We start from the raw sequence: 24,333 nt of genomic DNA on the forward strand, positions 1-24,333 counted from the left end.
CACAACCATAGAAAGTGGGCAACGCAGCACCGAATAATCAAAAGCAGCTTCACATTTTCCAGATAAAACAAAGCATCATTTGTATTGTGGCATTTTTAGGAGGTACCACTGAAAACCAGATTGCAGACTGGAACGACTTAAAATACCACATTTAACAATCACATCAATGGCTTTTAAACTTTAGAGGCAAACAGCTTCCTTCTACTACAAAATTCAAAGTGAAGGATTAGATGCAAAGCTAACAGATTAATTCAGTACACACTCAAGCTTAGAGACTATCCGATACCTTAATTAACACCATTACAAGAGTATGTAGCCAACCAGCTGGGTTTTAACGATGAAAGGTGAAGGTCAAATTTTTTAAAAATAAATTGTTTCAAATTAAGCCCTCCTACTGAAAAAAGAACACAGGTAATTAATTTGAAAGGAAAAGACTAATAAACAATTATTTTGGCATATTAAGCAACTTTTCCTTAATCAGTCTATATTTTAATTGAAGCAGTACCATAATTAAAAGTTCACTGAAGTTTGCTCTTCTGCCTCAACTTGAAGCTGCTACCACACCAATACAGAGTAACCAGGAGAGTTGGGTAGGGAAAAGGACTATGGATTCAAGCCTGGCAGTTGGCAGTAGAAGTGTCGCAACCCTCTCTTAGGAGGGCACGAGACCTTGCCTGTCCAATGCTTCCAGAACGACTCCACTATCTCCAGGGTTAAAAGAAAAAAACACTATCAGCTGTCAGCTTAAACTATATCATAGATGTCAGATAACATTGTTTCATTTCTTGGAGATCAATAGGAGAAAAAAGTACAAAACGCTAGCCAAGCCATTTACTCGCTAAATGGAAGCAGTAGCTATTATGATGAGCTGTACTAGATCTCTGTGCTTGGTTCAGTTTTGAAGTAGAGAAGACATGCTCTATATCTATTACTGAAGGAAATCCCCTGCAATGTGTTTCTTGGTAAAAGGTCAAGTCTACTTTGCCCTACAGAAGCTAAGAAGGACAAATACACACTTGTCTAACTCTCTTGCAGTTAGAACCCAGGCGTCAGCAATTTTCAATGCACTTGACCCACACGTTCAATTTTTCCTTGGCTATTCTTAAGCCTTTCCCTTCCAGATGAATTTTTAAATTAACTGGTTCCATTGTGTTAAGAAAAAAGACAGGATTCTTTGGGCAGCGAAAATGCCCTGTATGACACTATAATAATGTTACATGTTATACATTTGTCCAAAATCACAGATTGCACACCACCAAGAGTGAGCCTAATTGTAAACTATGGACTTTGGTTGATTATGATGTGTCAGTACAGGTTCATCAGTTGTAACAAACATACCCTTTGGTTGGGGATGGTGGAAATGGGGGAGGCTATGCACGTGTGGAGGCAGGGAGCATACAAAAAAATCTCTACCTTCCTTTCAATTTTGCTGTGAGCCCACAACTGCTCTAAGAAAATAAAGCATTTATTATAAAATGGGATATTTGTTCCCTATTCATTTTCTAAACAGTGCTGAATGTATATAACAGATTAATTTCCTATGTTGCTCTTATATTCCCTTTAAATTCTTATTAGGTCCAGATTTGATATCAGAATACTCTCAATCTTAGAGTGTAATAACTGCTTTATTTTCAAATTAAGTTTAATAATAATAACAAAGTTTTCTGATAATAAAGGTCACTTAAAATAAAGAGACGCATGATAGAAGGTTGGAGACCTTTCTGGAGAGCTTCAAAATAAAGATAACACCTCATCTGCTTGTTTTAGATGAAGGTCCTAACATAAGAACAGGGAGAGAAAAAATAGATGCCCTCATCTGGCACTCCCCACATTATGGTTTAATATTGATTTTTGCTCCCTTAGGCCTAACTCAAGGTCAAGAGAAAGACAGTGCTCATTAGTACTGATGGAATGGTGGGGACAAAGTAAATTTACTTTTTCAAAACACATCTTAAAATTTTTAATATTATATTTGCCAATATGATTCTAAATCTGCTAGAAAACATTTTTTTGCTCAGCTATAAGCACTTCCTAGGTAAAAAAATATATATATAATCATAAGAGTTTTGCTATTTTAGAGGACATTCAATGGCTTTCAAGAGTTTAACATCTCACTATACATAACATTTTAAATTATATCCTTACATATAATTTGAATTTCAATACCTGTTAAAAGTTTACCTGTAGTTTAAAGTAGATACATGTACTATCTTTTAGGGACAGGAGCTGAGAAAATAACTTTTCAATACTTCTGAAAAATAGTTTTCATTTGAAGAATACTAAATTTAACTCAGTGATTATATTATCCAAATTCTCAAATAGGTTCAACATAAAAATGTAGTTCAAGATTGTCTATAAAAACAATTTACAAAGGATAGGAAAAGCTGAATTTAGTATTTTAGACATACATATTTCCTAAATTTCTATGATTGTGAGTTCAAGTACATAAAAATGAATTTTCCTTTGTGTTTGCAACAAAGGTTGGTTTTAATTGGAAACAGTAGGGCAAAGTTTTTCCATATTGCAGGAGATATTATTACCCAAGTTTCAGAGCAGTCTCAGTAGATTAGCCAGCTTCAATTTACAGAGAAACTTAGCTATGATTTACTTATATAATGAGAGTTGGCACAGAGCTCGGCATATGAATGGTCAAATTCCAAGTATTTTTCCCAATCATCTTGTGACATAACTTCAAGATTTAAAATTCCATCTGCTTTGTTCCCCAACTAATACAACCAGGTTCTAGTTAAGAGGAAAAAGGCACATACCACACAGATGTTTTATGAGAAATGTTCCCACTGCTTTTTCAAGTTGCTTTGCATTAGTGAAAAGCCATAGAATGAGAATTATTATGAAGAAATGATTCAGAAAATACAATAGTTGCTCTTAAAAACCAAAAGGGAGATTAAACCCAAAATCACATGCTCTATAACTGAGAAAGTTTCAAATGCAAGCTATGTTCACGGTCTGGCCCATCTGAGAGGCAGGACACCGAAAATCTTCCATATACTGTTATTTCACATGAGTCTGTACTGGTCAAAAAAGATGGCAGGTCTGTTGTGAAAGACTCATCTCAAAGTGGGGAGTTTTGGCTTGGAGATGCTGCCCACTGGCTGGTAGCTTCGCCAGATGCTTTAGGATCTAACACTATGCTGTAAATTACAAAGGCCTCTAAAGAAGCAAAGTTCCTGGGATGAGTATTAGATGAGCCAAAACTGCAAAGAAAAAAAAAAAAAATTAACTGCTTTCAGAGAAATAAGGAGACGGATATTTTGGCCATGACCCAACAGAAGGTGAATGTCCTCCTGGATAGAATTATGTGAACTGAAAATTCTCCATAGTAACAATTCTAATTAAATATTCAAAGCTAGGAGTTGATTTTCTAAGGTTAAGAGCTAACTATGGTCTCCGGTTTCTATCATTAAAAACTAGTTTCTTCTTTTCTTTCTATCCATTTTCTCAGGCATTAATGAGAAGCTTCTAAGGAATCTTAAGAGCAAGTTTAAAACAAAGACTCTACTTTTTGCAGACTTGGTTTAAAGAGAAAATATGTTTAGGTTACATATAAAAGTTTTTAAGTCTACTTTATATTTAAGCACAGAAATTACAGATGTTGACGATATCGTCACAGAGTATTATAAGAGCTTTTGAATTAAAGAGTTAACTATAATTCAGTGATGTATTGGTAATAAAATAAGCATACTTATATTTTAATAGAAATTGAAACTGAAATGTTATTCAGTATACGATAACTCAGAAAACCAGCCATTCTCCAACCCTGGATTAACATGAGTTTACAAAGTAAAATGGCACATTTCAGAGAAATTAATCCATGCTAACAAAATTTTACTGTGCAATCCAGGTAGACAATATGTAGTTTTTCTAGCAAGAGAAAAAAGGTGTAACACTGAGCGGTCACCAAAATAAGCTTAGAGGAATTCATCACATGGAATGGATGTCACAATGACCACATATGTACCAAACTCTACAAACAGAAATGAAATCCAAGCCTAAGCAGTTCTCATGATAAAGAAAACTAAGCAGTCTGGCACTGAGTGGGGCTATATCTGCTCGGGGGAAAATCTGATACTCAGAAGATGAGGACCAGTCAGCCAGCTGTTGGTCAAACATATAAAACGTAACTGCATGTGGGAAAAGGGAAAGGGCTTCCTAGAAACCAAATTCCTGGACACACCTGCTATCCCTCAAAGTCTCTAACTCGAACTCTCAATTCGAATGCCCTGTTAAAATTACGAACCTTACACGTCATCTAGGGAAGGATTCAGTTCAGAGCCCACACTCAACTTGCAAAGTCACTTTTCAAAAGGAAGTTCAGAAATATGTTTAGTTCCAGTATATGCTGTTCGTTCTAACCCACATCACTTCTCTGACTGGCTCCCGAGAACCCAAATGGGGTCTCAATGCCCCCCGCCCCCACCCTCTCCCCCTACCACCCCACTCCGTGCTCCATCCGCCCAACTTGTTATCGTGCACATACCTGTTTCCTTCTTGCTTCCCTTTCCTCCCTCCCGGCTCTTCTTCAGCACGGCCTTTAACATTTTCAACGTTCCTTTGCTTCTAAAGAGAAAAGGAAGGGAGGGAAGAGGAATTAATGGTTGCAAGTTAGACTATAACCTGCTTATTGACAAAAGAGGTAACTTACGTTTAAACAAATAGATCGCTGAGGATAATGTAAAGATGCCTTCAGTTTTACATTAATTTTTTATGAATAAAGATGGGAAACCAAATGCTAAAGACACAAGGAATGTTCCGTAACTTTTAATGAAGTGATCAGAACTGCATTGTCTTGCTATAATTTAAAAAAAAAAAAAAAAAAAACCCACAACACCACAACAGTGAATTCTCAGCATTCCACATCTAATTAAGGTTAGGAGGGTAAATCTGGGCACATTATTGTAAGGTGTCTGGCATAGGAATGTGGGTCCTCCCAGCCCAGTTCGTCAAAAGACAACATTAAAACAATCAAAAAGATAATGGTTAAGAAAGAACCTACATAGTTTTAAAGACTTGTTTTACAGGTGCTACTGATTATATAACCACAAGGAAAACATTTTGGAAGGTTATCACAATAAAACATAACACAAGCATTTGCAAAATAAATATAGTGGGAACACATTTTAGCCCTGATGTCAAGGGATATGCTCAAACAGCACAAACTACAATGGGTTTTTACGTTTAGTTATGACTCTTGAGGGGTGGGGAGGAAAGTAGAACAGGCCTGCGGCATCACAGCTGAATCCTTGCAATAAACGAGCTGTATTTTTAAGTGGGGTTGTACTGAGCATGTAAAAACAACACAATGGCCCAGGCCTAAGATGAAACATGAAACCATCCCCACAGCAAGTGACAGACAAAAGGACCATTATTTCATCATCCTAGCAGTCTTCTTTAGCTCTCGTTTCCCTCCACTAACTGAGATGAGATGGCTGGACAACTCCAAGCAGTAAAAAATCTGAGTGAGTTGTGTTACCCATCACAATGTCCCTAATGCACTAAGGAGGGGAAGGCAGAAAGCAAGCAGGTTGCTTCTGAAATAAAGAACGAAGGAAGAGAGAGGAGAGAGGGGAAGGGAGGAAGAAACTCCTACATAGGGCAGGGCTCCCAAACCTGCCTAGTTTTCCCCAATGCCGAAAATGGCCTCCCTCCAACACCCCACCAACTTCTCAAGCCCAAAGTGAAGCACAGGTTTTGTGGGGGCAACTGAGAGGCAACAAGATTCCCAACAAGCTGCCATTCAGAATCTCACAATGTAAGCACACAGGGTAACCTTTCTTATCATTGGGTCCGGGCCCGTATTTATTTTTCCAAGCTCTTTGTTTTCTTGATGAAGAAACAGAGATCCTGGGAGGCTGACTTGCCCAGGGGTCATGCAGCTAATTAAAGCAGGGCCAAAATCCAAATCTGCAGACTCCCAGAAAGGGCCCTCCTCCTTCCTGGCCCCTCCCTCTTCTCAGAGCAATGAAAGCTTCCGGCAACAGCCATCAAAAAAAAAACAATTCAACAAACAAACCTGAGAAATACCAGGAGGATAGCATCTTAAGCAGAATTTAGAGAAAGCTCTAGTGATGTTTATGAGGGTTAAATTATCTTACCAACAAGTCTTTACACACAAAAGGGGCATGGCTTTAGAGCCTGACGCTTTTTACAAACGCTACTTGAATGAACCCTGGTGAAAAGACTTAGGTTTCACCTACAGGGCAAACCCTGAATCTGGAAGCGGGCCACAATGAGCTTCCATAAGGGAACTGTGGAAACACAAATTTCTCCTGACGGTCATGCTTAAAGAAAAAATGCAAAATGTCGTGGCGTAAAGAATGGTAGGCAAAATGAATGAATGAATGAATGAATAAATAAATAAATAAATAAATGCTTAGTAAGCACATTTTCTTTATTCTCCAAATAATCGCTCTACTTTCATTTAGCAAAGACTACACACTTTAAAAATAAAAAAAATATTAATGGAGCCATGCCAACAGAGCACATCCACAGTCCCTTTTGAACTCTTCAGATGAATCCTGATTAATCGCCCTAGTCAGCACAATCCACAGTCCATCTACTGTGCCACTTGAAATATCCGTCCCACAGGGCAAGGACTAAGGAGTCACTAACTTGGGCATCTCATCCCAGGCAACTCGGATGCCTATTCGGAGGAGCTCAGCTGTTTTCAGGATAATCACATCTTCCACATCAGTGGTCTCAAGAAAAGTGAAAGAGGCTATCAGATATCTGCTGTAATTTTTTCAGTTCCTGCTTTCCTCTATAAATAGTGAGTCAAAGGAAAGAGCTTAAATTTATAGTCTATAAAGCTATTCAAACTGTGTCCTGGAAAACTGATTATACCTGGGTGCAAAAGTAAGGAATCTCCTTCTTCCTCCCTCTTCCTCCCGCCCCTCCCTTCCATCCTTCCTTCCTTTCCTCCCTTTCTCCCATACACACACACAAGGGAGAAAAATAAGAACGCTCCCAGTGAGTTAAATTCTGATCAGACTGGAGATATGCAAAGTCACCAGGAGTCTCAATTTTCCATGACCCAAAAGATATAACTGGAACTTGATTTTCATCAATGGTCCTCAAGACTATGCCCATCTGAAGGAAGGTGGGGTTGTCAGAAAGGGTGACTATATTATTAAATATTAACGAGGGACCAACATTGACAGTATAGTGCAAAAAGAATTATAACGCACTCCTGACAGTATCTATGTACTTATAAACACACATACCACATCCAGTTCTGGAAATAGACCCATCAGGCTTTTGGAGCCCAGTGCTATATGTATATAATTGGCATCAGAGAACTACTTTCCCTTGTTCTGATTCTGTTCCCACTGAGAAGCACCCTATAATTTGTCTCCTTCCTTTGCCTAACAACAGTGGGGAGAGTGTGTGCTAGTCAACCCAATGCAACTGTCTGGCTTGTTGACAGATATGATTCTGGGAATACATAAACGGATGTTCTGGCTTTAAATAAAAGCTCTCGTGAGCTTTGATAAAGGGAGTCCCTTGGCCAAGTACCACCCATTTAAAAGATAGAGAATAGCAAGTTTGAGCCCAATTTTAGTACCAAAAGGAAGATAGTGGTAAATTCTTGAATGTAAAAAATGCCACCAAGAAGCAGTCTTGTGAGGGCAGCCAGCAGGCTCTGTCTGAATGACACCTTCTGCACCATCACGCACACATCCCTTCCCACAGCAACTCCAACTACTGTCATTTTTCCCCTGAAAAGGGTAAATACTCTCCTGCCACAGAAGTGAGCCAAACAGAAATGATGCAAACCAGCCTTCCAGAAACAATAATTCAGACCCAACTGTTTAAATGACAAGCCCAACACACCGAAAAAGAATTGCCAGAAGCTATCAACTTGCTACCATACATGTGGTAAGGAAGTACTTATAGACAAGCATTATAGGGTAAAACATAATATTGTCCTTTTTCACTTTAAATATATTATAGACCAAAATGTATAGGTATAACTAAAATACTTCCTTCTAACCCCTCAGAAGTTAAATCAACTATAAAGATTACTTTCACTTCTTGGATTTTTCCTTTAATACATAAAGTCTTTGGGGATAGGCACAATGTCCCCACGTCATGTGTTAGAAGTCTATGGAGTGATTACAATGGTATATGAAATATAACAAAAAATAAAATACCTCTATTTCTGCCCCATAAAACCTAAGCCTTTACAACAGCAAGCAGTATAAGTAGATGGATTTGAATACTTAAAAGTATTCGGCTGTCATTTCTTTAAATTATATACTTTTAAAGAAAAGAAGACAGACCAGCCGTCTAGTTACAAAACCTGAAATGAACAAATGGGAGAAATTTCTTATAATGCTCATTTAAAAGAAAATAAAATATGAGTATGTGACATTACCCTTTTAACAACAATGATTTTAAGTCATCTACATTTCCTTATTGTTCTACTATCATTCAACATCTAAGTTACCTAAACGTCATTGAGTCTTCCTTCTAACCCCCCAGAAGTTAAATCAACTATAAAGATTACTTTCACTTCTTGGATTTTTCCTTTAATACATAAAGTCTTTGGGGATAGGCACAATGTCCCCACGTCATGTGTTAGAAGTCTATGGAGTGATTACAATGGTATATGAAATATAACAAAAATTGCCCTAGATAAAACAGATGATTTCAAAACAAGATAAAATCTATTTCAGCTGGCAATCACAATGGCAGTATTGCAACCATGACCACTTTGTCTGAAATCACAGAATGATAATAGCATGAAAATTTTCCTCTACTGGAATAACCATACTACCTGTTTTTACAATTTTAAGTCAAATCTGTGAGCTGAGGGCCGGGACCATGTTTATTCTTTATGAGCTAAAAATAGAAGCTAGAATACAAGCTTTGTGCCTACTCTGCTCTCAATATTTGATAATAGACTTAACTAGGCTGCAGTGAACACAGATGAGAGATTTCCTCCAAATCAAGCAATTAACCAACATTTATAGCAGTTTATAAGTTACAAAGAACATTCCTGTACTTATTCGCAAGGAATGCAAGAAAACTCAGTTAAAACCATGTGACATCAGGCAATGAACTAACTACCAGAGGAAAATGCTTCATTTCATAATATCCCTTCATGTCCACACCTGAATTAACTTTAACGTCTTAATGAAAATCTTATTATCCAGTTATCCTAATAAACCAAACACATGCTTTGTACACACTTGTACACACTTCGTTTGACGGAACTTCTCCCATCAAACTATCCATGAGACCTCAAAGCAAAACTGTTTCTGAAGAGGCCTCTTTTCTCAAAATAAATATAAACAGAGTAGCAATATTGAGAAGTGAAAACACTGGAAACTGTGGTGGACGTCATTTTTATGAAATATATATTTTTTGAGAGACACCGAAAACATCCTCAATTTTAGGGGCTCAAAAATTTTTTCTCAACCTTGTAAGGTAGAATACATCTAAATAATTGCCTTGTCTTCTGTAGGACTACATTTAAACTTTTCTTTGCATTAGCAACTTTTAGTGTTTATCTAAAGAAAGGAAATGTGTGATGGCAGTGGGGGTTTTGAAGCAGTCTACAAGATAAATAATAAAGAATAGAGCAAATAAGAGAAAACAAAGCTGAACAGAAATCTCGTAAGGAAACAAAGAGGTCTGGAGAGGAGGCAAGGCTGTTGGCTAGAAATTCACGGGAAACTGTATTATAGAAGCTTCCCGAAAGCAAGAGCTATAGCTCAACATTCTTTTAAAGATCCCGTGAGGATGGGGAAAACCAACCTTTGATGAATACTTGAAATTCCAGGAGGGCACTCTCACATTCTTTTTTTTTTTTTTTCTGTAGTAGAAAAGCCTAGGAATCAAGAGACCTTGTTTTATAGCCCTGGTCCTAACATTATGACTTGGAACCAGTCACTAAACTTTTCTGGGATTTAGATGCTTTGTTCAGAAAAGCTGGGGGAGAGGAGAGTGAACTACTGATCAAGCAACCAGAAAGCAATAATAAGAAAAGACTCGGCCTTTGGTTTTCCTTAACTTGCATAGCTGGGAAATATGGCATCATTAGCCTATAATTTATTCCTTAAGACAGCAGTCCCCAACCTTTTTAGCACCAGGAACCACTGCTCCTATGAGGAGCTGAGGTGGTGATGCTAGCGCTGGGGAGCACCTGCAAATACAGATGAAGTTTCACTCACCAGCCACTCACCTCCTGCTGTTCAGCCTGGTTTCTAACAGGCCACAGACAGGTACCAGTCTGGGGGAGGGGGGTGGTTAGGGACCCCTGCCCTAAGACACATAGGCCCAACCCTTTGGTCTTCTTTACTCAAACACATCTACAAATTGTACTTCTAAGTCCACTGTTCTTTACAGTTAGATTTGTCTAAGGCAAAAAGACTTCAGATTTGAGTTATTAAAAGCATAGTAAATTTAGTCACGAGTAATGCGAATTTAATAGCATCTGGGCATGAAGTCTGAATTCAAATGTTTAAGTTCTGATGTACAAAATTAGATGGAAATTTCCTGTTAGATTAAAACCACTGCAATGTATTTTTAAAATATTCTGTACTAAGATTTACAAATTGTTTCAGGTAAAGTGTCTTTTAAAAAATCTGACTCTCACGAAGCTGATATTTCAAGTTGCTAGAAAATAACTATACCCAAGTTTGTTTAGAGAAGTTTTCATTTTGATAACTACTTGGCTAAAAGGACATTCCACTTTTGGAGGAAAATACAAAGAAGCTACTTCCTTCTGGCTACAAGAGCCATTTTTTGTATATTGTGAAGCGATTTGTAAGTCCAAATTTTAACACAACCCTCTCCATAAAGCCTCCCCAACCAATGGTAATCAAAATTTAACTCCACATCCCACTTTGTACTGATATATGGTTACCAATCAAAATTACAGTGAAAAATGTTAAACTCTACAAATCCCCAAAACATCTAGCAATGTACCTTATAAAGTACAACAAACATTAAAGAAATCTCTTTAAATGAATGAGTAGCAGGGTTGTTACGGAAGGGAAATCAAAATCAATGGCAATTCTCTTCTACAATGGCTTTGGACTAGTAATTTAAGAATTCTTCTGGTATCATGTACTGATTTCCAAGTTTAGGCTCAAAATTGTGGCTTTTACATGATGAACAGCACAGAGAATCAAGGCTAGACAGAAAAAAGGGTGAGGCCTTTAGAGGTATGATGGCCAGAGAGAACAGGAATGGTATCTCAAAGAGATTAAAGAGCAAACAGTCAGACTAAATGAATGAAAAAGTTGAAAATGAGTCTGGTCCTTTTAAATGAACTTTAAAGTTTTGAATATGGAATACTACCAATGATAAAACCCACACAATGACTAAGCATAATCTGGAAAAGTAGAATGTCCTCAAGTGAGGGTTATTGGAAGCAAGAGGTCAAGGAACCTGATTCTTGGTTGGGGAAGAGTCATTCGGATGCTACTACAGGAAGCAGGATTTGGAATATCAATCATTATTCTAATAACTAGTATTTACTAAGTGTTTACAATCATGTCAGATAAGATGAAGAGTTTAACATACATATATAATCTTATTTTATCTTCAAAAAAAAAAAATCTGAGATGGTTTACTGTTTCCTTTTTATAGGTAAGAAGGCAGAGACTTAGGTTAACAAATTTCCTAAGGTTATACAATTAGTAAAGGTAGAGCTGGGACTTGAACCCAGGGCTGAGCTGAAAGCTCATGCACTGAGCAGCCACCTCTAAACTCCTCAATGAACCTGGAATTGCCAGGGGGCGGAGGGACAGGGGCGGAGGGAGGTGACCAGGACAGCACAGAATACAAGCTGCAAAGACAAGGTGGCTTTTGCATGGGTGTGACAGTGTAGTGGTTATGAACTCAGCCAAGGAGAGCTGGGAGAAATCCATCACCAACTCTAGGCCCCAGAGCCTGTAAGGCCAAAAGTTCACAGAGAACCATCTGGGTTTTGAAGATGAACCAGTCTCTGAATGTGGTCCCATCCTCTCTCACATAGTTGTGTGGAGGACGTGACCAGGGCCACAGAATGCTCCCCAGTTTTAAGGTTTACATCAACAGGAGACCCAACTCCCAAACCTCATTATGGTGGCGGCTCCATAATAATTGCACTCTGATTATATTTTTTCCCTTCTCCTTCCTGTTAGGTTTCCCACTTGGACGATACAATAGAGCTAAGACCTCCAACTTACACTGACCACCTTCTTGACGTGTAATAATTAGAACTCCCTGAATAAAGGGAGGAGGTATGATGTAAACAAAATGACTTTGGGCAAGTGATTTTGCCTTTCATGACTCCTCTAATAGGAATACTGCTCCTTTTTCTGCTCGACTAAAAAATTTTTAGGTCTTTTACCCCTATAGGTGCTATAATTTTAAGAAGGAAACTACCCCTCCCCCCGCCCCCGCATAAGACAACTACTCACAATAGCAGACAAAGCATCACTACGGTTGGAAAAAAAGCCCTTTGGAGGGGTCTACGTTATGGGTGACAGGCCTTCAGTCTGAACAGAGAAGAGACCTTGAAGACATATCAGAAAGTCCATTTTTCAAAAAGTGTTAAAAGGCACTCAATCAATCAATGCTAGCTGAATGAAGTCTAGTATTATAAATCTAAAGAAATTAAATTTTTTAAATTGCACTGCATCTGGCCTCAAAGTGAAAAAGGTCAGACAACTTCAAAGATGCCCGGTGAAAGGCAGCTATTCATTACAGAAAGATCTCTTGCTTATGCAGCTGACAGATGCATCTTTCACTTAAAGTCTCAGAATATAAGACATCAAAACCTCTCCTCCACTTGTCAGTGACTTGCTATGATGCCCTGAACAAGGTTATCACTTCCCCGGGCCCTAATTTCAGTAGGACGGGAGTTCTCAATATCTATATAGTTTTATTTTTGGTTTTGTAAAACTCGCCCAGATTCTAATGTGCAGCAACAACACTTGATTTACCAGTAACTATATTACAGGCCCAGCTCTAAGCACTTACCATATAGTCATTTAATCTTCATATCCACCTTCTACCGTAGGTACTATAAATATTTCCATTCTACAAATGCACCGAGAGGCTAGTCACATGCCCAAGGTCACAGCACATAGGAGCAGAGCTGGAGTACCAATCCAGGCAGTCTGGCTCCAGAGTCTGACCCATGCAATCTCTATCCCATGCTTCTTTTTTGAATAAAATTGAGAGACTAGCTGCCAGGGGCCTGGTGAGATGGTCATACACAGACAAAACTGCCAAGTAGGGGGAAAAAAATCATCTATGACACCATCCTTAGAAAGAGAATTTGCCTCTATTGAGAGACAACTACTATCTACTCCCTCAACTTATTGGAGTTATTTCAAACTACAGTGTGGTCCATGTGCGTGACCCAGAGGCATCATGCAACAAAATGCATGCTAGCATGAGCAAGCACTGCAATTCATGAGCTCACAGGGGGAGAACACTGGGAGTTGGGCCATACTGCCAATGGGTAAGATTACTTGGGATCTCTGTGTCACATGGGCAATGCTTTCCCTATTCCTAATACTTATCCCAAAAGTAGAATTATGGGAAAGAAGAGCTAAAAAACCACCCATTTCTCACTAAATGAATGGCTAAAAGCTTGTTCAAAGGTGATGGGATGTGGCAAGGAATGACCTGATGCCCAAACTTTCTTCCTCTGGGCAGTTTTACACAGCCTGATAGACATAATAAGATTTTAACTTTGGACATCAAGTCGTATAAAAAATTAGGGTATGCCCGCAGTGGACAGCTAAATCAAATCCATACAAGCCACACATTATCATCTCTTCCCATAGCTAAAGCAAATAATAACACAAGTAGCACTATGCTCTTAGCTGAAATTTGTAAGGAAAACCATTCCCGACCATACATATTTGGCTGCAGTAAGCAATCTTAAAAGACTGTCACAGGGGCCTGTGAGAAAGGTCAGACGGCAATGGGCAACGGCTTTGTTAATGAATAAATCAATGGCAATTCTCTTCTACAATGGCTTTGGACTAGTAATTTAAGAATTCTTCTGGTATCATGTACTGATTTCCAAGTTTAGGCTCAAAATTGTGGCTTTTACATGATGAACAGCACAAAGAATCAAGGCTAGACAGAAAAAAGGGTGAGGCCTTTAGAGGTATGATGGCCAGAGAGAACAGGAATGGTATCTCAAAGAGATTAAAGAGCAAACAGACTAAATGAATGAAAAAGTTGAAAATGAGTCTGGTCCTTTTAAATGAACTTTAAAGTTTTGAATATGGAATACTACCAATGATAAAACCCACACAATGACTAAGCATAATCTGGAAAAGTAGAATGTCCTCAAGTGAGGGTTATTGGAAGCAAGAGGTCAAGGAACCTGATTCTTGGTTGGGGAAGAGTCATTCGGATGCTACTACAGGAAGCAGGATTTGGAGTATCAATCATTATTCTAATAACTAGTATTTACTAAGTGTTTACAATCATGTCAGATAAGATGAAGAGTTTAACATACATATATAATCTTATTTTATCTTCAAAAAAAAAAAATCTGAGATGGTTTACTGTTTCCTTTTTATAGATAAGAAGGCAGAGACTTAGGTTAACAAATTTCCTAAGGTTATACAATTAGTAAAGGTAGAGCTGGGACTTGAACCCAGGGCTGAGCTGAAAGCTCATGCACTGAGCAGCCACCTCTAAACTCCTCAATGAACCTGGAATTGCCAGGGGGCGGAGGGACAGGGGCGGAGGGAGGTGACCAGGACAGCACAGAATACAAGCTGCAAAGACAAGGTGGCTTTTGCATGGGTGTGACAGTGTAGTGGTTATGAACTCAGCCAAGGAGAGCTGGGAGAAATCCATCACCAACTCTAGGCCCCAGAGCCTGTAAGGCCAAAAGTTCACAGAGAACCATCTGGGTTTTGAAGATGAACCAGTCTCTGAATGTGGTCCCATCCTCTCTCACATAGTTGTGTGGAGGACGTGACCAGGGCCACAGAATGCTCCCCAGTTTTAAGGTTTACATCAACAGGAGACCCAACTCCCAAACCTCATTATGGTGGCGGCTCCATAATAATTGCACTCTGATTATATTTTTTCCCTTCTCCTTCCTGTTAGGTTTCCCACTTGGACGATACAATAGAGCTAAGACCTCCAACTTACACTGACCACCTTCTTGACGTGTAATAATTAGAACTCCCTGAATAAAGGGAGGAGGTATGATGTAAACAAAATGACTTTGGGCAAGTGATTTTGCCTTTCATGACTCCTCTAATAGGAATACTGCTCCTTTTTCTGCTCGACTAAAAAATTTTTAGGTCTTTTACCCCTATAGGTGCTATAATTTTAAGAAGGAAACTACCCCTCCCCCCGCCCCCGCATAAGACAACTACTCACAATAGCAGACAAAGCATCACTACGGTTGGAAAAAAAGCCCTTTGGAGGGGTCTACGTTATGGGTGACAGGCCTTCAGTCTGAACAGAGAAGAGACCTTGAAGACATATCAGAAAGTCCATTTTTCAAAAAGTGTTAAAAGGCACTCAATCAATCAATGCTAGCTGAATGAAGTCTAGTATTATAAATCTAAAGAAATTAAATTTTTTAAATTGCACTGCATCTGGCCTCAAAGTGAAAAAGGTCAGACAACTTCAAAGATGCCCGGTGAAAGGCAGCTATTCATTACAGAAAGATCTCTTGCTTATGCAGCTGACAGATGCATCTTTCACTTAAAGTCTCAGAATATAAGACATCAAAACCTCTCCTCCACTTCTGTCAGTGACTTGCTATGATGCCCTGAACAAGGTTATCACTTCCCCAGGCCCTAATTTCAGTAGGACGGGAGTTCTCAATATCTATATAGTTTTATTTTTGGTTTTGTAAAACTCGCCCAGATTCTAATGTGCAGCAACAACACTTGATTTACCAGTAACTATATTACAGGCCCAGCTCTAAGCACTTACCATATAGTCATTTAATCTTCATATCCACCTTCTACCGTAGGTACTATAAATATTTCCATTCTACAAATGCACCGAGAGGCTAGTCACATGCCCAAGGTCACAGCACATAGGAGCAGAGCTGGAGTACCAATCCAGGCAGTCTGGCTCCAGAGTCTGACCCATGCAATCTCTATCCCATGCTTCTTTTTTGAATAAAATTGAGAGACTAGCTGCCAGGGGCCTGGTGAGATGGTCATACACAGACAAAACTGCCAAGTAGGGGGAAAAAAATCATCTATGACACCATCCTTAGAAAGAGAATTTACCTCTATTGAGAGACAACTACTATCTACTCCCTCAACTTATTGGAGTTATTTCAAACTACAGTGTTGTCCATGTGCGTGACCCAGAGGCATCATGCAACAAAATGCATGCTAGCATGAGCAAGCACTTCAATTCATGAGCTCACAGGGGGAGAACACTGGGAGTTGGGCCATACTGCCAATGTGTAAGATTACTTGGGATCTCTGTGTCACACGGGCAATGCTTTCCCTATTCCTAATACTTATCCCAAAAGTAGAATTATGGGAAAGAAGAGCTAAAAAACCACCCTATTTCTCACTAAATGAATGGCTAAAAGCTTGTTCAAAGGTGATGGGATGTGGCAAGGAATGACCTGATGCCCAAACTTTCTTCCTCTGGGCAGTTTTACACAGCCTGATAGACATAATAAGATTTTAACTTTGGACATCAAGTCGTATAAAAAATTAGGGTATGCCCGCAGTGGACAGCTAAATCAAATCCATACAAGCCACACATTATCATCTCTTCCCATAGCTAAAGCAAATAATAACACAAGTAGCACTATGCTCTTAGCTGAAATTTGTAAGGAAAACCATTCCCGACCATACATATTTGGCTGCAGTAAGCAATCTTAAAAGACTGTCACAGGGGCCTGTGAGAAAGGTCAGACGGCAATGGCTTTGTTAATGAATTCCAATAATGGGGAATACCAGAGCTCCAGATGATAAAAGTCAGACAAGTCAGGCCAGGAACCAAAAGCTAAATATGTTAGAATTTTTTTTTTTTTTTTTTTTTTTTTTAACCTTAGCAAACCCAGTCTCTCAAAGCAAGAGGGAAAAGGCGCAAGGGTACCGTCGAAGGCGGGAGTTGGCGACCTTTTCAGTACTATGAACTGCTTCAGCAATCTAAACCCTCTAATCAGTGTTTTGAAAGATTTTGACATTGAAAATGAGATTACAAAGAAAATCAATTATATTGAAACAGAGATCAAAATATTTAAAAAGCAGATCTGATTATATTGTGTGCTTCTTAATGCATAAAATACAAGATAGAGCTGCAGGTCTAATTAGCTATTACAGTTTTCTAAGCAGTGAAGGGCATAAATGATAGTTTAAACTATCTCCACCATCAAGATACAAAAATCTGTAATTTCTACGTGCCAAGGACATAGGTGCTACTGATAGCACCTGGTTTGTGTCCCACTTTCATGACTGAAGGAAAGGCCGGTTTGGTTAGAGGTTAGTGAAAATAAATATGTAAATTTTTTTCCACCCGTCTGAGTTCACAGAAACCCTGAAGTTCATCCATGACCTCAAGGGTGAGGGACCCTGACCCAGAGAATCAGAGTCAGACTCAATGGAACAATTACTTAGACTTGCCAAGAGCTCTGCTAATAATAGCTCAGGTCCTTCTTGAGAAACAGTAGCTCATGGAACCACTGAAATTCAGAAAATTAAACAGTAATTTACTGATTGGCAAACATTCGCAGGAATGGGTATTCCACATCTGCACCACTCCCTTGCAATCAAATGCCAAGTCCCACGATTAGTTTTCAGGGGAGTCTGTAAAAGTCCATCACTACCAAATTACAAACCCACAAAAACTAGCCTGGCCCTGAAGGAGAAAGTCCTGTAGAAATTTACCGTGAGACACACAAAAACAAGAGGATGAATATTTGAGACAAGAGTATTTTACATTGGTTTTGTTGCTTTCTTGGGTGCTCTCCTTATCCTTTTTCAAAGCATTTAAAATCCAGCAATCAGTCTTCAAATTAACTGGATCAGGCTTTCTAGTGAGGATAGTACCCAAGGCTTGGCCTTTCCTACCCCCACTGCCTCATACAGTCAGGCCATTCCCCAGTCACATGCCCTAAATCAGGGGACGCCCGTATAAAGATAAATATAATCCAGAGTCCAAAATAAATGGACTTACATTGGACCATTGCCAGTTTCTCATGGATCCTGGATAACTGAGATGGTTTTTGTTTTCATGGTTAGGACTTACAACAACAGCTGCAGGAGCATAAGACTTTCTGGACTAATAAAATTACCTAAGTCTGGCTCACTGTTTCAGCTGTGGCAGCAGCTAAACTTCCCAGAAAGATGCAAGCCTTGTGTAGTTCTAGGAGAGCTGGGATGATAGCTCTGAACTAAACTGGAAGCATTCAAACCTGACCCAACAGCAAAAAAAACACTTCGACTAAATTTTGAATTAGAGTTAATTCCTATACATGGAGTTAACAAATGTTATTTTTAGAAGTCCCATAAAACTTTAATCAAATCTATGAGGTTGAAACTTTACACTTGAAATTATGTGACATGCCACGTAAGATCAGATTTTTTTTTTTCCTCTAAAACTCAGTGAAATGTTCAATTAAAGCCCTTAGTAACTCTGCAGTGAAACCTTTGATCATGGATTCTGTCACCACTTCTCTTAACACATAGAGACAGTATGAAACATAGCTCAGATCTAAGCAACAAAATCTGTACTGTGAAGTGGCATAGAAAACACACACACACACACACACACACACACACACACACACACACACACACACATCATTTTTCTTCCAAGTGAGGGTAGGGGGAGTTTCAGAAGCTACAGTCTCCAAACTGAGAAGGCTCCTTATACATGTACGTGCAGCACTATCACATATTTCCTAAATATAAGTGTGTTATCCAAATGCTTCCTTTTAAAGAAAAACAGTCTAATTAAAACCCAGTGAAAAACAGAAACACATGTTTCTTGAATGACTTTGAATCAGAGATAGTGGATATAAAATTGTTCTAGACATAACGAGGATGTTGCACAGATGTACTAAGTTTTCATAGCCTCAGTGAAACATCTTTCTGGTACAGCAAAATACGCAGTCTGCAACAAAGGTGGATATAAAATAATTTTTTAAATACCTGGTTCTTGTTTTTATGTAGTCAAAAATCTCAAGCTAACTTGCTTCTGCCTTCTCAAAAACTTAATAAAGCCCATATTTCAATGTACTGATAATTCGTTCAAAATTGCAAATCCATCTCCAACTCAGTTATATTTTGACTTCTGATAATTATCTCCTCTTAAGAATACGGTAAATCTGTTACGAATAGACCTTTACTCCACAAGTCCAACAAACCACCAAGAAAATAAGAGCAGAAGCAGAAATACCCTGTGGCAAGCACTGTTAGGTTTTTCACTGTGAAGTTATCTTATTTAGACCTCAGACGAGCAGGAGGAAGAACTGTAACTGTCCAATTGTCCTCGCAGACAGATAAAGAAAATGAGACAGAGAAACTCAGCAGCCTGTCCTTGGTCATACCTTTACTCTGACCACTGCACCCCACTTCCTCTCTTGGAGGAAAGACATACTAGAATGCTGACTAACACACTAAACCTTGGCTCCCAAGATTAAATGATGTACAAGGCTCAGCCTCTATTGCACAAGCATGGGGCCTAAAGGTAGCATTATGACGAAACTCCAACATTACTGTGATAATTTGGTTTTATTTAAAACTGTATCACCATGTATTCCTAAACATTTATACATATTTTACTGAAAGAGAAACTGGATGCCATAATCCCAAATGTGCAATTCCAAACCAGTTAATCTGGGTTCTTTTTTCTGCACCATTTTCCTTGGAAAAATGATATGAAAACCTCATTTTCAACTGCCACCTCCATGAGGGCGGCTCACAAATCGCCAGTTTTACCTACGCTACAGACACTTGCTGACATCAATCCTGGCAACACAAACTCGACATGTCCAGAACTAAATTCATTCTCCTCTTCCTCCCAACCTCCAAAGCCTGCATTCCAGGTTCCTACTGAGAAGCACAAGCCCTTTTAGTCTGCCAGACTCTAGGCCCCTAATCCTCATGGCCTCCCTGTCTGATAAAGAGCCAATCAAATTACTCTAAGTCTCACCAGTTCCATCATCTCTCCACTCCCTCCTACCATTCTGGGGAGGTCTTTACTATCCCCCTCAACTACTCCAAAAGCCTGCAGCCTGATTTCTCTAACTTTAGGCCAGTTAAAGTGCATCGGAATCACCCGTAGGGCTTGTTAAGACAGACTGCTGAGCCCCATCCTCCGAGTCTCTGCTTTTTAGGGATGGGATGAAGCTGAGCCTTTATGTTTCTAACAAGCCCCAGCTGAGATGCAGCTCCTCGGGGTCCACACTCCGGAGAACCACTGCTTTAGACAATCCTCCCTTCATTTCCATCTCATTTACATGAATTCTTACTGAATCTTTTCCTCATAGACCAACTTAAACCTTTTTAAATCTGAAAATTTAGGACTCTCTAACTAAATTTGGACAATAAAAGCTACTACTTACCAAGGACCTACTATGATTCAGGTACATTATCTCTGTCACATTGCAGTTAATACCCTGCAAAAATACACAGCATAGCCCCAAATTTATAGGGCAATTCTGTACCAAAAAAAAAAAAAAAATCAAGACTTAGAAAGGTTAAATGATTTCTAAATTCCACAATAACAAATCAGTTTCACATATAATCAAAGGGGACTCTCTCCTCAGAAAAACTTTGTTATCGAAATTATGGGAAAGGGAAACTATGAAAGAAAAACAGCATTTTCTTCTCAGGATGGGCAAAAGATCTATGTGGAAATGAAATACAGAATAATCTGTGCCACCATTTAGGGTTCCTTTTGGTACCGTGCAAAACATGTCCAAATCCACCCTTCCAACATCAATTGATCAGAATGAAGAAAACTTCAGTAAACGCTGCTTTAATTCACCAGCCTATACCTAAATATGAACCATCTCATTTTATAGATCATATCCTTATCAGTTCTAAAATAGTTAAGCTCAGAACTAAAGAAAACTAGATCTATATATACTGTCCTTATTAACGAGGTCTTGAAAGAGCCTTTTCTGCCTTTATTATAACTGCCAGCATAGGTATGATTCAATCAGCATGATCAAACATCCAGAAGAGTTTATACTTTCTCACAGTCATTTATAAACAAAAAAGAGAGGCTTATCCGAGTCAGCCAATTACTGTTACTGACTTCCACAACTACAAAGAACTTCTTACAAATGCCTTTGAATTTTAAAGCACTTTCCCCTCATGCCATCCCATCTAATTCTCATAAAAAACTCTACGAAGATATGCAGCATGATTCCACTGTCCTAATCATAGCCCCACCCAGCTAATGCTCAGCTAATAGAAGAACCAGGGATTGAGCCCAGACGAAGCCACCAAAGACACGGACCATGGTTTTGCCATTAAGAGTATTGTCCTTAGCAGCTACTGTGTAAGAAAATAATATACCGTGATACACAAATATGAATAAAACCCAGTTTCTGCCCTCAACAAAGTCAACCTACTCACTAGAAGTCTAAAACAATGCTGTGGCGTTATGGAAACAGAGCAAGACAGAGTGACATGATGGCGAAGACTCTGGAGTTGGGCAGACTAACCCATAGGTTTAAAATCCCCAAATCCTAACTCCACTGTATTTTAATTGCCTTGTGATTCTAGGCCTGTAACTTTATCTCTAGGAACCTTAGATTTCTCATTTAAAACAGATGATACACTATAGAATAGATGTGAAAATTAGAAATAACACATGACAAGTACCTAGGACTATGCCTAGCATGAAATGAAGATTACATAAATGGTCATAATTGTCTCACATTATTATATCTGCTTATATAGGTCCAACCAAATACAACTTTTAAAGTCTATAATAAAAAAATGTCAGAATGGCCTTTTCCTTTTTTACTTAAAATATCAAAAGGACAGGACTTAATCATCAGTTAAAATATGGGGCTGACTGAAGGAGGGTGAAGGATGAATCACACTTCTGGCTTGAACAGTGTTAATGACCAAAGTGGGAAAGCAGACAGAGCATGGGAGTGAGAAGACCTAGGGGGATGGGGGCAGGAAGCAGGCAATAATTAAGAGGTAAATGAGTTCAGTGTGGATGTCCCAAGATAAAAGTACATGAGTCATCCAAGTAGAAATGCCCAAAAGATTATTTGAGATGAGAGTGAACTCAGAGACTTACGGGCCATTAGTATGTGGGTGGTGGCTGAAGTTATGGGAAGTACTGAGGTCCCCTAAACGGGCTGAGCAGACTAAAAGAAAACCACCAAGGATGAAAGCCCAAGGAACAAGAACACTTAAGGGCAGACACGGCAGAACCTAGGAAGAAATGGAAGAGAAAGAAAAGCAGTCAAGGATAGTGCAAAGGAACTCACCCAGAGAAAGTTGCAAATGAGGAGTGGTCAGTAGTATCAAGAGCCACAGAAATGTCAAGGGTCCTATCAGAGCCCATCTGTGACCTTAACAAGAGCTGTTTCTGTGAAATTAAAGCAATGGAAACCAGATGATAGGTCATCTGTAAGGTCCCTTCTAAACAGTAAATGATTTCAAAATAGAAACTCCCCATTCTCCATTAAACCCATCGAATTATTAAAACCTCAAATAGCAGGTTGCAAGGTTTTCTTTCATAGAAAGGGAATTTGCAAAAGAGTTTAAAACCACAAAAGCTGTTTAAAATGATCTTTCCTATTAAGTTCCTATCCACCTCCTGAAGTTGGTCCCAGGGAAGGAGAAAAATTAGCTAATTCTCTTCCACCCAAAAACTGGAGAAGGAAAAAAATGTACAACTTACTCAATAAATCTCCTGTCCAATAAATCTCTAAGGGCAAGACACTTAAATTGCTATTTCAATGTTACTTTGAGAAATGTAACATTACCACAGGTAGAAAGGCTTTGGTTTCAATATGCAAATCTCTGCATACTTGGGTAAAATTCCATTTAAACAGATTCCCACCTGGATTTCTAAATAAGTCTAAGCTCTTGTTAAATTTAGTAAACTGTTCTTCAATGTCATTTTCCTCCTTCCTTGTTACTTTCAACCGTAGAAAGTGTTGTAGCAGGCAATTTTAAATTAGAGTTGTAAAATGGTTCTACGATGCAAATTATGGCACAACAAGGGAATATTTGGGTTGGCAGTATAAACTGGTTAAACTAGTTAGGAGAGTTCAAAAATAATTCCCCCAAAACATCTGCTCAGTCTAAGAAAGAATTTTTTGTTTTTAAGTCTACTCCACATACAAATATTTTTCAAGAACTTATGCACCATCACCTTTTGAGGAGCTTTAAAGAGAAACAAACACATACTGCAAAAACTCTCTCCCTATCCCTGAAATTCTAGGTGTGCACACCTGGGTGAGTCTCAGTATCCTAATTTTTAAAGCTTCATGGCAGATTCTGATGTGTACTCCCCCTGCTATGCTCCTGTTAAGAAGTTCTGCTTTTGGAAGAATCCCCCAAAGTGTTTTCTAGGGGGAGGGCAATGTAGCTACTCTGCTCTACATAGACTAGCAAGGCACGGCGGGAGGGGTGAGTGCAGAATATGAAATCCTGCTAGCAAGCCACACTGGACAGATGGCAGAGTGTGCCTGGCACATCACATGGGTGGTTCAAGAATTTGGAGGTTTCAAAACAGCTTTAACCTTGACCCCCATCTCCTATGGAGGAACATTTCTAACACCCACAGAGAAAGGATCCAGGGCAGAGGCTTCAGCGCCCCCAGTCAACCATTCTGTCCAGGGCCTCCTGCGGATTTCTGCTCCACTGTCTCAACTATGAGCAGCTGAGCATAACCGGGAACAATCCTTCAAGCTGTGCTCACTTAAGATGGGACTAGAGACTTCTCAGCCAATTGTCTCTTCTTACAGGAAAGAGGAATATTTGAGTCCTACTACATAAGTAAAAGATGAAACAAAAATCTTACCCATCAGGAGCCTCCAGCCTCACTAAATCCTTTCGAGTAGGTATTTTTGTTTCATAATTTACATGTAAGACTACAGTACAGGAAAACTATAGTACAGGAGCAGTTTAGCAACTTTCCTGAAGTTCCTGAAGCCAAGCCACACAACTAGAAAATCCTTGAAACTCAGAGGAAAGGAACACTACAACTCAGAATAAGTTAACAAGACAGCCTGCAGAACAGGTGGAGACAGAACCTAAGTCAGCTGTAAGCGGTGTGACCCTAAAACGCCAACCTAGGAAGAGTAGTCGGAAAAGTCAGGCTGTAAATGTTCCCTTGTTTGTCTCCTGGCAACCTAAAGGGAGGTTTGTA

The 24,333-nt window shown here is 39.1% G+C and overlaps 1 protein-coding gene across 4 annotated transcripts in view; it reads right to left on the bottom strand.

Annotated features, from left to right (window-relative positions):
* TANC1 (tetratricopeptide repeat, ankyrin repeat and coiled-coil containing 1) overlaps positions 1-24,333 on the bottom strand; it is a 244,115-nt gene that overhangs the window by 161,427 nt on the left and 58,355 nt on the right. For 3 of the 4 annotated variants that reach the window (XM_023530007.1, XM_023530003.1, XM_011358985.2), the window contains exon 2: positions 4,499-4,578. In XM_023530007.1, the coding sequence (XP_023385775.1) occupies positions 4,499-4,559 (61 nt within the window). In that variant the 5' untranslated portion in view covers positions 4,560-4,578. Of the gene's footprint in view, positions 1-4,498; positions 4,579-22,248; positions 22,382-24,333 lie in introns of those variants that run through there. The other variant, XM_023530011.1, reaches the window with a different exon arrangement.

This window comes from Pteropus vampyrus, unplaced genomic scaffold (assembly GCF_000151845.1).
Source record: "Pteropus vampyrus isolate Shadow unplaced genomic scaffold, Pvam_2.0 Scaffold2, whole genome shotgun sequence".
Classification (NCBI taxonomy): Eukaryota; Metazoa; Chordata; class Mammalia; order Chiroptera; family Pteropodidae; genus Pteropus; species Pteropus vampyrus.